Genomic DNA, 15,439 nt, shown 5'->3' on the forward strand with positions numbered 1-15,439 from the left:
GATGTGACAATGTACCAGTGCAGACTTTTTCAGCTAGACACAGAAGCAGCGCAGGTCTCTGTCCTGTTCTGGATGCCAGGCTAAGAGCTCTTCCCTGCACTGAAACACTGCACTGCAACTGCACCCAAACTACAGCAGATACCATATAGATCTATAGGGTTTTTGTGGGGTGCGTTGCGAGGTGTGACATCTGTACGGCAGGGTGTCATGCGATTTACCTCAGACTTCTGAATGGCTGAATAGGCTCATGCATGTGATGCATTACTTTCTATGCCCCTGACTGGCATTTTGTGGGCCATTTTGCGGGAGTAACTAATTTTCATGAGACTGAATCTGATAGCGGTAATGATTCCACGCACGGCTTGTCACATATCGGAATGACGCCCCATTTTCCAAGGTCTATTAAACTCTGTACTGATTGGCATCACTTCTCTTGTGTGCTGGCCCGCCATTTCCTTTACATGATGGTAGTGATTATGACCTGTGACGGGCATAAAGATACCTCAGGAATGAGGGTACACTCCAGAGTCCAGGGTCAATAACAGTGTGGGGGGTATATCCAAGGGTTCAGGGTCAATCATTGCAGTATATGGGGGTAAACTCAGAGTCAGTCAGTGTATGGGAATACAGCACAGTGTTCAGGGTCAGTCAGGCTGATTGCCAGATCAATCAGTATAGGGTGGTATCCTCAGTGCCAGTCTGTACAGGATGGTATTCTAAGTGCCAGGACAGTCATTACAGGATGGCATAGTCAGTGCCAGGTCAGTCAGTACAGGCTGTGATACAAAGAGGGTTTCGGTTGGCACTCGGAGGTCAGTGGTACATGTGGCGGGGTCAGTCCCCATGGAATATAGAAGAAATCCTGGCACTCGCTATCTTCAATCAGTTACTTTTATTATTCACTAATATACCGGTAGTTATAACATTTATAACTATATTTGTGAATAATAAAATAACTAACTGAAGATAGCGAGTGCCGGGATTTCTTCTATAGTTAGTACAGGCTGGTATCCTCAGTGCCAGGTAAGTTCGTGATATCCACAATGCCTGGTCAGTCGGTTCAGGGTGGTATCCTCACTGTTAGGTCAGTCAGTTAAGGGTGGTATCCTCAGTTCTAGGTCAGTCAGTACAAGGTGGTATCAACAGTGCCAAGTGGTATCCTCCTTGCCAGGTAAGTCAGTGAAGGGTGGTATCCTCCTTGCCAGGTTAGTCAAAACAGGATGATATCTACATTGCCAAGTCAGTCAGTACAAGGTGACATCCTTGGTGCCAGGTCAGTTAGTTCAGGGTGGTATCCTCAGTGCTAGGTCAGCCAGCTCTGGGTGGCATCCTCAGTGCCAGGTCAGTCAGTTCAGGGTGGTATCCTCAGTGCCAGGTCAGTCAGTTCAGGGTGCCAAGTCAGTCAGTTCAGGGTGGTATCAGTGCAAGGTCAGTCAGTTCAGGGTGGTATCCCCGGTGCCAGGTTAATCAGTTTAGGGTACCGGGTCAGTCAGTTCAGGGTGGTATCCTCAGTACCAGGTCAGTCAGTTCAGGGTACCAGGTCAGTCAGCTCAGGGTGGTATCCTCAGTGCCAGGTCAGTCAGTTCAGGGTGGTATCAGTGCCAGGTCAGTCATTTCAGGGTGCCAGGTCAGTCAGCTCAGGGTGGTATCCTCAGTGCCAAGTCAGTCAGTTCAGGGTGGTATCAGTGCAAGGTGAGTCAGTTCAGGGTACCAGGTCAGTCAGCTTAGGGTGGTATCCTTAGTGCCAGGTCAGTCAATACAGGATGATATGCACATTGGCAGGTCAGTCAGTACAGGGTAGTGTCCTGGGTGCCAGGCTCAGTCTGAGCAGGGGGGCTCTCCTCCTCAGTGCCATGGCTCTATGTAGATCACACCCCCGGCTGATGTCATCCTCCCGGCAGAGGCGGTTGTAGAGCTCAGTACATTCTTCGGACTGCAACGTGTCCCGTGCACTTCTCTTCAGGCAGACGGCATGGAGGTAAGAGAGGCTGCAGCTGGCATCACACACAGGAAAGGAAAGTCTGATATCCTCTCCTGTATATACCATGTGCCCACTGCATACACACGTCTACTATACCATGTGCCCACTGCATACACACAGTATATCCTCTACTCCATATCGTCTGCTAGACACAAGAGCTGCTATACCATGCTACGCACAGGCACTGTATATACAGTCTGATATATACACGTTGTGGAAGCACATACTCTACAGCATATACAAGTCATACTGTACTTTACACAGTGCTCTGATAATGTAACCCTCAGTACTCCACAGCACAGCTTGTAACATACACAGTATACACTGCGCCACATCCACCATATGCTGGCTCTGCTATGCAGAACACAACTGGCATGACTATAGGGGAGGCAAGAGCTGATGAAGTCACTATATATATATATATATATATATATATATATATATATATATATATATATATAAAAGAAAAAGAGATTCTGCGGCACCAGTAAGGGCTCAGGTGCAAGGTCCAAGGGAATTGGCTTCTCACCCTTAATATACGTATGAAATCGGACAGCACTCCAAGACTGGAAAAAATGTGATGTATTTATTCACCCATGTGGATTGTTCCACATGGGTGAATAAATACATCACGTTTTTTCAAGTCTTGGAATGCTGTCCGATTTCATACGTGTATATATATACACACACACATACATACAGGGGTGCACCACCAATGTGGCCAGGGGAGGCGATCCAGGTAGGGGCAAGAGAGGGGGAGCTGAATGGCCATGGGCTGAAGAGAAGGGGTTAGGTTAAGAAATTGGCATTGGGGAGGGAGGGGCACCATTTCAGTTTTGGCCCCAGAAAGCAGAAACGTTAGGTGCACCCCTGTGTGTATATATTTTCACATATATATATAATCGCCATCATGTGCTGCTGCCTTTATACCGTGCACTTGTATGGTCCGTATGGGATCTCTCTATACACCCCTCTTTCTGGCTCTACTCTATAGGGGGTGAAATATGATCTCTGCTCTTCATGTGTTGTACTCCCATGCTGCATCCCTGTTATATATGGGGCATGTAATCAGGGGGCGTAACTATAATTTATAGGGCTCTGTAGTAAAATAAGATGGGGCCCCGACCACCTAGTGTAGGAAAATTCAAACAGCAGCATAAGAAGCCATAATTAAAGGGGTTCTCCAGGTATTTAGTGTAATTGATGACTACCACTAAACTGAGGAGTGAAGCTCTTTTACATAGGACTTACCCCCCCTCTCTCCCCCTATGCTGCCATCTGCACTACACTATGGCACGCTGCAGGCTCTTCCGCTGCAGAACTATATTGTAGCCGAACAGCAAAAGCAGCAGTCACCTCTAATCCAGAGTTGGGCGGAAGAGTCCGCAGCGTGCCACAGTGCAGTGCCAGGCCAGTTAGTTTGTGGTGGTATCTGCCTGACCTGTGGGAGCAGCATCAGGTGAGCGAGGAAGGGTAAGTCCTACAGTATGTTAAAGAGATTCCCTCCACAGGTTAACATCAGTCACTGATTAGACTAAATGCCTGGAAAACCCCTTTAAAGATACTTATAATAGCACCGTTTATCAGAAAACACGCATAGCAAAAAGCCATTATATTGTTCTACCCCACAAAAAGATACAACGTTCTTGCACCTGATAGCCCCCCCGTCCCCCTAAATCTCTGGGCCCCATAATATGTGCTATGGCTATAGCTACAGCCATGCATGTAATAGAAATGTAGTAAGACACAGGTACATCAAGTACACCCTATTATCTTGCAGAGCTGATCCTGAGGAAGGGAAAAGGTCCACAAGGTAGACGCCAATTGCCCCATATTAATTCCTTTCTGCCTACAAGTCTGGGATATTGGGGATTTTATTATAATAATTCATAATTAATATAAGGGAAGGGGCATGACATATAATATTGACCCCAGATGAAGGTAGTCCAGCAGGGCCTTACTAAATAGGTGAGTACTGTTTGCATGTGTGTCCTGGGATACTCGCACAAAGAAAACTGAATATAGTATATCAGTAGTCAGAGTATGGGACCTGCAGTTATTACAGACAGAAATCCCTATAGAGCTCCTGTAATGTACCCCATAGGGTGGCAGCTGGCAGGACAGGGTGCTATGTGACCTTACATAGGGCTCGTGCACACCGCTGAGCCATAGATCTTGTACAGTGACATGTAGATGGGACCATTGTAGTCTTTGGGGTTTCTGTTCCAGTATAGCAATGTTTTCCAAACTGTGCCTCTCCAGCTGTTGCAAAACTACAACTCCCATCATGCCCTGACAGGGTTCAGCTATCTTAGCATGATGGGAGTTGGAGTATTGCAACAGTTGGAGAGCCACAGATTGATGATCACCACAGTATAGGAACAGAAAAATGAAAAAAAGGATGGCCTGGCATGCAGAATATACTGGACACAAACAGTACCAGATGGATGCCATTTACTATAGGGTCCACCGGGGTCTGCTACAGCTTCTGCGATTCTGCCAGACAAAACCGCTGCTGTCTTGCTGGAATCTGCAATGGAGACTCCTAACAGGGACCTCCGCCACAATTGTAAACCTAGCCTCAGTCCAAAGAGAATGCAGAAAAAGGACTTGGTATCTAGGCTGTCGTAAGCAAGGGCCCCACATCAGACATAATGATGAAGGCTTTATTGTTGTGCCAAACAACGCGTTTTAGGACTGCACCAGCCCCTTCCTTTAGGTCAACACAAATTAGGTTGTTATTGACCTGAGGAAGGGGCCGCTGCAGTCCCGAATTAAGCCTCCATCACTATCTCTGATGTGGAGCTCTTGAATATGACAGCGCCACCACCAAGTCCTTTTTCAGCACACTCCTTTGATCACATTTTGGCCCTAATTCAGTACCCACCCGGACGAGCGTGCAGCAGTCAGCTGACCCCTATCTCACAGTGCCACAGGTTGTTGTGGTGTGCTTCTTCTCTTTACTCTAAGAACCTAGGCTCAGTGTGACCCCCCCCCCCCCCCCTTACCAGTGTCCATATGGAGGCCAGCAGGTGTTGTGTCCTGCCCTTGTTCCATCAGAAGTGGTTCACATTATACCTGTAAAGTTGGCATACTGACCTGTAACTTAAAGGGAACCTATCACCGGGATTTGATGTATAGAGCTGAGAACATGGGTTTCTAGATGGCCGCTAGAACATCCGCATTATCCAGTCCCCATAGCTCTGTGTGCTTTTATTGTGTAAAAAAAACGATTTGATACATATGCAAATTAACCTGAAATGAGTCCTGTACGTGAAATGAGTCCAGCGTGAAGGAGCCCAGCACCGCCGTCGTCATAGTGTTTCTTCCCTGTGCTGGCATCAGCAAATCCTTCCCTGAGGCTGATGCTAGCACAGGGAAGAAACACTATGACGACACTGCGCATGCGCTAGGTCGCGCATCGCGAGATTACAGCACTCTTGCTTTCTGACGTCGGGGAGCAAGGAGGAGATTCTGAGGATGCGGGGCTCCTTCACGCTTCACTTATCTCACGTACAGGACACATCTCAGGTTAATTTGCCTATGTATCAAATCGTTTTTTTTACACAATAAAAGCACACAGAGCTATGGGGACTGGATATTGCGGATGTGCTAGCGACCATCTAGAAACCAATGTCCTCAGCTCTATACACAAAATCCCGGTGATAGGTTCCCTTTAAAGCGGTTGTCTAACTTCAGCAGATGGCATTTATCATGTGGAGAAAGTTAGTACAAGGCACTTACTAATGTATTGTAATTGTCCATATTGCTTCCTTTGCTGGCTAGATTAATTTTCCATCACATTATACACTGCTCGTTTTCATGGTTATGACCACCCTGCAATCCATCAGCAGTGGTCGTGTTTGACTTTGCACAGTATAGAAAAGTGCTGGACTATGGACACTCCCGCAGTCACAGCCACCAGGGAGGTCAGCGCTTTTTCCTATAGTGTGCAAACATGACCACTGCTGCTGGATTGCAGGGTGGTCGTAACCATGGAAACGAGCAATGTATAATGGAAAATGGAAAATAAATCCAGCCAGCAAAGGAGACAATATGGACAATCACAGTACATTAGTAAGTGCCTTGTATTAACTTTATCTACATTATAAATGACATTTGCTGAAGTGAGACAACCCTTTTAAGATGCACTACAGCTGTTGCTAAACTACAACTCCCAGCATGCTCCATTCAATTCAATGAGAGTTTTTAGAACAGTTGAGAAATGTGCATGCTGGGAATTGTAGTTTCACCACAGCTGGAGTGCTGGAGGATGCTGGCCCCTGGTCTAGTTTAGGTAAATCTACACTACTGTAATTAATTGTAACCATTGCCTTCCAAAAAGTAGGGAGGAATTCCTCCGGCTCATTGGCTTCTTCCAGTCTTATCGAGATATTTGCAGCTTTGGGAGGAGTATTCAGCTTTGACCTGTATGCAGGGTATAATTTTCTTATGACTCCTCCGCTTGCCGTAATACATAAAGTATAAATTCTTGAGACACCCTCTTATGTAAACTGGTTAAAAATTAGATTCAGCAAAATTTGGGATCTGGGTAAAAATCAATACGGCTTCCTCTACAGGTCTAACAGGCGCCGTCACCCTGATTTCCAAGACTCCTTAAATACAGTGTTCCCTCTAAGCCTTGGCGGCTGCTGAGCGGGGTCGGCTCAGAGCTGGGCACAGCGCCATCAAAGGTGGGCGATAGGAAAACCTAAGATAATTGTCACATCAAAGAGCATACAGTGTATCCGCTGCACCATGCTGTATAATATACATTATTATCCCTACACCATGCTGTGTAATATACATTATAATCCCTACACCATGCTGTGTATTATGCATTATAATCCCTACACCATGCTGTGTAATATACATTATAATCCCTGCAACATGCTGTGTAATATACATTATTTGTGGTCGTGGCAACCAAGAGAATGCACCCCGTCCCACCTGAGACTACCCTACCCCTAAGCGGTTAGACTTATGCCGCAACCGCGCCGTAGTAGGGTCACCTGAAAGAGGGCGTCCCCTTTAAAAATAGTGGATAGTAAGGGTGGGTGGGTGGGGAAACGCTGTAACGACGTACAAAGTGGGAGGGACGCTGGCCGTTGAAGTAGGCAGCCGAGCCCCTCCCACAAATACAGGCCAATGAATCGGCCTTACACAATCTCTACACTATGATATACAGAATACATTATAATCCCTGCACCATGCCGTGTAATATACATTATAATTCCTGCACTACTGTACAGTATACATTATAATCCCTTCACCATGCTGTACAGTATACATTATAATCCCTCCACCATGCTGTACAGTATACATTATAATCCCTCCACCATGCTGTACAGTATACATTATAATCCAGGGAAGAAAGGGATGCAAATGAGCTCTTAACAAGCTCTGCCTCTAATGGCACCAGATGTAAGGCAGCTATCCTATAAGCCAGTGTTTAACCCTTTAACTAGGCCTTGAGACATGACTTGGATATTAAATAAGCCAGCACCTCTTCTGCAGACAGCTGTTTCGGGGTGATTGCCCGTCATCAGTGCAGAGCAGAGTATTGGCTTAACTGGGTGAGAGGCCTGTGTCCGGGTCAGGGGGTAACTAACTCTCCTTAGGGAGAGAGCGCCTTAATCAGTGTGTGGAGATTTATAGGCCATACATGCTCCTCTGGAATTCTGGGAGCATGTATGGCCTATAAGTCTCCTCACACTGATTAAGGTGCTCTCTCCCTAAGGAGAGTTAGTTCCCCCCCTGACATTATAATCCATACAGTAAAATATACAGTATAACCCATACAGCATGCTGTACAATATACATTATAATTCCTGCACCATGCTGTACATTATAATCCATACACTATGCCGTACAGTGTAGGTGTTATACTGTATATTGAACGGCATGGCGTATGGATTATAATGTATAATGTACGGCATGGTGCAGGAATTATAATGTATATTGTACGGCATGGTACAGGGCTTATAATGTATAGTGTACAGCAAATGTATGGAGGTTACACCATGCCAGACAATATAACCCCTGTGGGATAGATAGATAGATATACCTATATACAGCCTATATACCTATATACAGCCTATACCTATACACAGTCTATACCTATATACAGCCTATACCTATGTACATATATACAGCCTATACCTATATACATGCTATACCTATATACAGCCTACACCAATACACAGCCTATACCTATATACAATCTACACCTATGTACAGTCTACACGGTGTAGACTGTACATACTGTAGGTGCAGACTGTATATAGGTATAGGCTGTATATAGGTGTAGACTGTATATAGATATAGGCAGTATATAGGTATAGGCAGTATATAGTTGTAGGCTGTATATAGGTATAGGCTGTATATAGGCTGTATAGACTGTATATAGGTGTAGACTGTATATAGATATAGGCTGTACATAGGTATAGGCTGTATATAGATATAGGCTGTATATAGATATAGGCTGTGTATAGGCAGTATATAGTTGTAGGCTGTATATAGGTATAGTCTGTACATAGGTGTAGACTGTATAGGTATAGGCTGTACATAGGTATAGGCTGTATATGGGTGTAGGCTATATATAGGTATAGGTTATATATAGGTGTAGACTGTATATAGATATAGGCTGTGTATAGATATAGGCTGTGTATAGGTATAGGCTGTACATAAGTGTAGACTATATGGGTATAGGCTGTACATATGTATAGGCTGTATATAGGTGGAGGGCATGCTGCTGCAGAACACAAAGGCCCTTGTCAAGGGGTGACACCACTGGCAGGAACACACCATCCCAGTGATAGACTGTCACTGAGATGGGATGGTGTGTTCCTGCCAGTGGTACTTTCACAGTTTCACCCCTTGTATTCTGCAGCAGCATGCCCTCCAGGACTGTCCTCAGCATACTTATGTAGAAGCAGCTCTCAGACTCATCACTAGTGTGAGCATTTTGGAAGCAGGGTGAGGGGGCGCTTAGCGGACTTAGTGAACTTGTGCGCGGGGGTAGCCGCGCACCCGCGCAGCTTACAGGGAATACTGCTTACATACATCTTCAGCTCCCATGTAGCTCCAGTAAGATTTCCCATTCAGAATGATTGAAAGCCTCTGGAATGGCAGTCATGTTGGTTTTCGGGGCAGATTGGCCATAGAGAGAGAAATTTCCCGGTGGGCTGATGCCCAGGGGGCCGGCCAGTGGAAGCTTTTGGGGATGTGTTTTGTGCTGCTGGCAGTATTTTGTGATGGACTGTAGTATTTGGCTCTGTTGGGGTGGTATAATGTAGGGATCGACCGATATTGATTTTTTAGGGCCGATACCGATAATTTGTGAACTTTCAGGCCGATAGCCGATAATTTATACCGATATTCTGGGAATTTTCATTTTTGAGAAAAAAAAAAATTCATACACAAATCTGCTGAAAATTAATATGTTTATTGTTAATGTGTATTTTGGTTTATTGTTAATGTGTATTTTTTTTTTTATAAATCTTTTTCATTTATACTTAATATTTTTGTATTTTTTTTTTTAACTAACTTTTAGCCCCCTTAGGGACTAGAACCCTTGTCCTATTCCCCCTGATAGATCTCTATCAGGGTGAATAGGAGCTCACACTGTCCCTGCTGCTCTGTGCTTTGTGCACACAGCAGCATAGAGCTTATCATGGCAGCCAGGGCTTCAATAGCGTCCTGGCTGCCATGGTAACCGATCGGAGCCCCAGGCTTACACTGCTGGGGCTCCGATCGGAGGAGCAGGGGAGAGGGGATCCTGTGGCCACTGCCACCAATGAGTAATACTGGGTGGGGGGGAGGGGCGCACTGCGCCACCAATGTTTTTACTATTGGCCGGGATTGGGGTGGGGGGCGCACTGCGCCACCAATGATTAATACTGGGGGGCTCGGGGGGGGCGCACTGCGCCACCAATGAAGAGGAGTCTTTCATTCATTCATATACAGGAGGCGGGAGCTGGCTGCAGAATCACATAGCCGGCTCCCGACCTCTATGAGCGGTGGCTGCGATCCGCGGCACCTGAGGAGTTAACTACCGCGGACCGCAGCTACCGTTCATAGAGGTCGGGAGCCGGCTATGTGATTCTGCAGCCAGCTCCCGCCTCCTGTATATGAATGAATGAAAGGCTTATCTTCATTGGTGGCGCAGCGGCCACAGCCCCTCCCCTCCTCTTGTCTCCTCTCCTGCTATTGGCGGCAGCAGCAGCATCACAGGGGGGAGGAGACACTGCTTCCTTCTCCCCTGTGCTGCGGAGGGAACACAGAACGCGCTGAGAGCAGCGCGTTCTGTGTTCCCCATACGTTATCGGTATATCGGCAAAATAGATGCCGATACCGATAACGTTCAAAATCCTCAATATCGGCCGATAATATCGGCCAAACCGATAATCGGTCGATCCCTAGTATAATGTGCCGCAATATGGTATTGCTGGCCCAGCCTTCCATTAATTTGGACCCAACTATACTTTTAGTATTTTTTGCAGGGCCACTTTAAGTTCTCAGTCCGCCCCTGTTGGTTTTCATCTAGCTTTTTCAGAAGCAGATATAATGAGGGCTCAAAGCAGAGGAGGGGGATTCAAGGGTGTATATTTACTGAGGATTTCTCTATATCAAGAGCAGGGGGCCCTGTACCCCTGAGGAGGTGGTTGTGCTATGGATGACATGGTGGGTGGCAGTGACAGATAAGTCCATGGTGTTTCACGCTGACAGTGTCAGGTTGACTTGATTACAGAAGTGACACTGTCTCCCTCTATAAAGTCCCTCTCCTGTCCTGTATATTGAGTGTAATTCTCAGTATCTGCTCTTATTCTGTATATATGGACACTGCACAGTACCACTTCTCCTGTCCTGTATACTGGGTGTAATTCTCAGTACCTGCTCTTATTCTGTATATATGGACACTGCACAGTACCACTTCTCCTGTCCTGTATATTGAGTGTAATTCTCAGTATCTGCTCTTATCCTGTATATATGGACACTGCACAGTACCACTTCTCCTGTCCTGTATACTGGGTGTAATTCTCACTATCTGCTCTTATTCTGTATATATGGACACTGCACAGTACCACTTCTCTTCTCCTGTATACTGGGTGTAATTCTCAGTATCTGCTCTTATTCTGTGTATATGGATACTACACAGTACCACTTCTCCTGTCCTGTATACTGGGTGTAATTCTCACTATCTGCTCTTATTCTGTATATATGTACACTGCACAGTACCACTTCTCCTGTCCTGTATACTGGGTGTAATTCTCAGTATCTGCTCTTATTCTGTATATATGGACACTGCACAGTACCACTTCTCTTGTCCTGTATACTGGGTGTAATTCTCAGTATCTGCTCTTATCCTGTATATATGGACACTGCACAGTACCACTTCTCCTGTCCTGTATACTGGGTGTAATTCTTAGTATCTGCTCTTATTCTGTATATATGGACACTGCACAGTACCACTTCTCCTGTCCTGTATACTAGGTGTAATTCTCAGTATCTGCTCTTATTCTGTATATATTGACACTGCACAGTACCACTTCTCTTGTCCTGTATACTGGGTGTAATTCTCAGTATCTGCTCTTATTCTGTATATATTGACACTGCACAGTACCACTTCTCTTGTCCTGTATACTGGGTGTAATTCTCAGGATTGTTAGTCTCTACGTATACCTATACGGGATACTAAATACATATAAACAATTATATACACATTATATACATATAACAAGTATATAATTGTTTATATGTATTTAGTATCCCGTATAGGTATACGTAGAGACTAAAAATAAACGGTCCAACCTACATTATGGGATATAGGGTCACTCTAGGGATAAATTAGGTTTAGGCACGGGGACAGGGCACCCCCACCATCAGGAGGTGTCCCTGGGCTGAGTTAACTATAGGGTTGTAATTGGGGACAATTTGATCCCTCTTACATCAGCAACCTATAGACCAATATTAGTGTCATCCAACCTTTTTTTCTCTATTGTATCCGACCACTGAGAACGGGAGAAAATAATCTCCGTACTTATTTTTTGTTTTTTGTTCTCTCTGTGAATCGACACGGTATTAGTCTGTGTTAATAAGTCTCACTAGGGCAACCTCAGCCCATTACCCATTTAATAAAGGTATTTTTAGCAGAACACGTTAATTTCTTTTGATACTTGATACCTATGTGTATACAACTTAATATCATATGATATAATATTTGATTCTGTCCTTAAATAATTTATGATCAGGATCCAGCTCCATACACAGAGGAGTGAGGAGAACCAGCCACCCCTTAAGGCCCCTTGCAGACGAGCGTGTCCGGATTAGGTCCGGATGCGTCCCGGTGCATTGCGGCAAACCCGCGCGAGTAGGTACGCAATTGCAGTCAGTTTTGACTGCGATTGCGTTCCGATGTTCAGTTTTTATCGTGCGGGTGCAATGTGTTTTGCACGCGCGTGATAAAAAACCGACTGTGGTACCCAGACCCGGACTTCTTCACAGAAGTTCAGGTTTGGGTTAGTTGTAGTGTAGATTGTATTATTTCCCCTTATAACATGGTTATAAGAGAAAATAATAGCATTCTGAATACAGAATGCATAGTACAATAGGGCTGGAGGGGTTAAAAAAAAATAAAAAAATTATTTAACTCACCTTAATCCACTTGTTCGCGCAGCCGACATCTCTTCTGTCTTTATCTGCGTTCATCACATGGTCCATCACATGATCCATCACCATGGTGATGGATCATGTGATGAGCGTAGTGACGTCATCAAAGGTCCTATTGCTCACAGATGAAGACAGAAGAGATGCCGGCTGCGCGAACAAGTGGATTAAGGTGAGTTAAATTATTATTATATTTTTTTTAACCCCTCCAGCCCTATTGTACTATACATTCTGTATTCAGAATGCTATTATTTTCCCTTATAACCATGTTATAAGGGAAAATAATAATGATCGGGTCCCCATCCCGATCGTCACCTAGCAACAGTGCGTGAAAATCGCACCGCATCCGCACTTGCTTGCGGATGCTTGCAATTTTCACGCAACCCCATTCATTTCTATGGGGCCTGCGTTACGTGAATAACGCACAAAGAGGAGCATGCTGCGATTTTCACGCAACGCACAAGTGATGCGTGAAAATTACTGTTCGTGTGCACAGCCCCATAGAAATGAATGGGTCGGTATTCAGTGCGGGTGCAATGCGCTCAACTCACGCATCGCATCCGCGCGGAATACTCGCCCGTGTGAAAGGGGCCCTAAGAGAAATTCAAGGAGTTTACCCTCAATAGTTAAGACCTTACATGCTGCAGAGTTGTGGGGAATTGGATGACTGGAGGTGCTGAGGAGATGTCATAAGGTCATACTCTGCCTCTTGCTCCATGGGCGTCTCAGCTGTCAGGGTCTTTCATGTGTTGAACTTCATTCTTTCATTAGCTCAACTGCAGCTCCCCCTCCTCATAATAGAAGCCCCACCATCCACAACTAGCTCAAGGGGCCAAGTGCAGAAGAATGAGAACAACTGATTATTTCTAGTCACTCTTAGATGAAGCTCCAACACATGGCTTAAATTAAAATATATTAGGGAACTGCTGAAAGTCTTATATAAACATTACTCCTTGTGTCATGTTCTGCAACTTTCTAATATATTATGTTACATACAGTAGTTATGGTTGAAGAAAGGCTACTTTCACACTGGCGTTTCTGGGTCTGCTTGTGAGATCCGTTTCAGGGCTCTCACAAGCGGCCCAAAATGGATCAGTTCAGCCCCAATGCATTCTGAATGGATAAGGATCCGGTCAGATTGCAACAATTTGGCTGCGTTTGGTCTCCATTGCGTTTTTTGGACGGTCACTAAAACGCAGCTTGCAGCGTATTAGTGACCATCTGACTATGCAGAGCCAAACGGATCCGTCCTGACTTACAATGTAAGTCAATGGGGACGGATCTGTTTTTCACTGACACAATATGGTGCAATTGAAAACCTATCCCCCATTGACTTTCAATGTAAGTCAAGACGGATCCGTTTGGACTTAGACTTTTTTTTTTATGAATAATGCAAACGGATCAGTTATTAACGGTTACAAGCGTTTGCATTATTGGTGCGGATCCGTCTGTACAGATACAAGACGGATCCGCACCAAACGCCAGTGTGAAAGTAGCCAAAGACATAAGTTAGTTCAGCCAAAAGATGGTTGAGAATGGGAGTTGGGGAAGGCAAGTGAGAACCAGACTGCTACACATTTACATAATCATTGATGTTATTTGATTCTAAGAATTACCTTCCATGCCCCTTATCAGTTTAGTCTCTGTTTTTGTACCTTTTTCCGCTACAGGGCATCCTTTCTATGAAAGTGTGCCAAGAACTGAACTTAATATTCCAGATAAGGCTGCACTAAAGCTTTGTAAAGTGGGAGCATTACATCCCTGTCCCGCGAGCCTTAAACTGTTTTCATGCTTGCTATAGAAGCAGCTGATTGACTTTATATGATGTTATTTAATCTATGATCTATAAGGACACCCAAATCCTTCTCTATAAGTGACTCTCCCAGTGTCACTCCTCCTAGGACACATAATGCACGGAGATTATTACTGCGTAGATACATAACTTTATATTTATCCACATTGAATCTAATCTTCCAAGTGGATGACCAGCTTGTAGTCCCTGAGACTGCACAGTACTACAGAGCTTGGTGTCATCTGCAAAAATAGAAATGGTGCTATTAATCCCATCCTCAATATCACTAATAAATACATTTAATAATAGGGGACCCAGTAATGAATCTTTGAATACACCACTTATAACCCGGGACCATTCAAAATAGGAATCATTGACCACCTCCAGCCAGTTTTCCATCCAATTACAGACTATACTTTCTAAGCCTAAGACCTTACTTTACCTATTAAACATCTATGAGGGACAGTATCAAATGCATGTGCAAAGTCCAAGAACACTACCTCCACAGCTTCCCCTCTGTCCAGGCTTCTACTCACATCCTCATAAAAACAAATCAGGTTAGTCTGACAACACCTGTCCTTGGTAAACCCATGTTAGTTATCAGTTATGATATTATTAACAGTCACACACTCCTGTATATAGTCCCTAAAAAGTCCTTCAAACATTTCACCACAACAGAAGTTAAGCTCACTGGTCTATAATTACCTGAGGAAGTAGCCCTATGCCAGTCACTTAAAGAGGTTTTCTGAGATATTTTTATTGAGGACCTATCCTCAGGATTCACACATTTACCATATTTGTATTCAGCCAATTTAGTATACTATAGGATGTACTAACAGGCCCTATCACCACTGATATCAGTGACCATTATTTACAGATTGTATTAAGCCCTTTGTAATTTAAAAGGCTTGAGCTAATCCTTCAGCACTGTATTTTTAAATACCCTTTTTGTCATTTATTGGCCTTTTTAGAGTAGCTTTAATAGATGTGGGGTTTCA

General features: G+C 44.6%; 1 protein-coding gene across 1 annotated transcript in view; it reads left to right on the top strand.

Moving 5' to 3' along the window:
* The first annotated feature begins 1,895 nt into the window (after positions 1–1,895).
* LOC121005018 (branched-chain-amino-acid aminotransferase, cytosolic-like) overlaps positions 1,896–15,439 on the top strand; it is a 143,469-nt gene continuing 129,925 nt past the window's right edge. Inside the window, exon 1 of the mRNA XM_040437524.1 lies at positions 1,896–1,978. Coding sequence (XP_040293458.1) covers positions 1,973–1,978 — 6 coding nt within the window. The 5' untranslated portion in view covers positions 1,896–1,972. The remainder of the gene's footprint in view (positions 1,979–15,439) is intronic.

The sequence above is a fragment of the Bufo bufo genome, chromosome 1, assembly GCF_905171765.1.
Source record: "Bufo bufo chromosome 1, aBufBuf1.1, whole genome shotgun sequence".
NCBI lineage: Eukaryota > Metazoa > Chordata > Amphibia > Anura > Bufonidae > Bufo > Bufo bufo.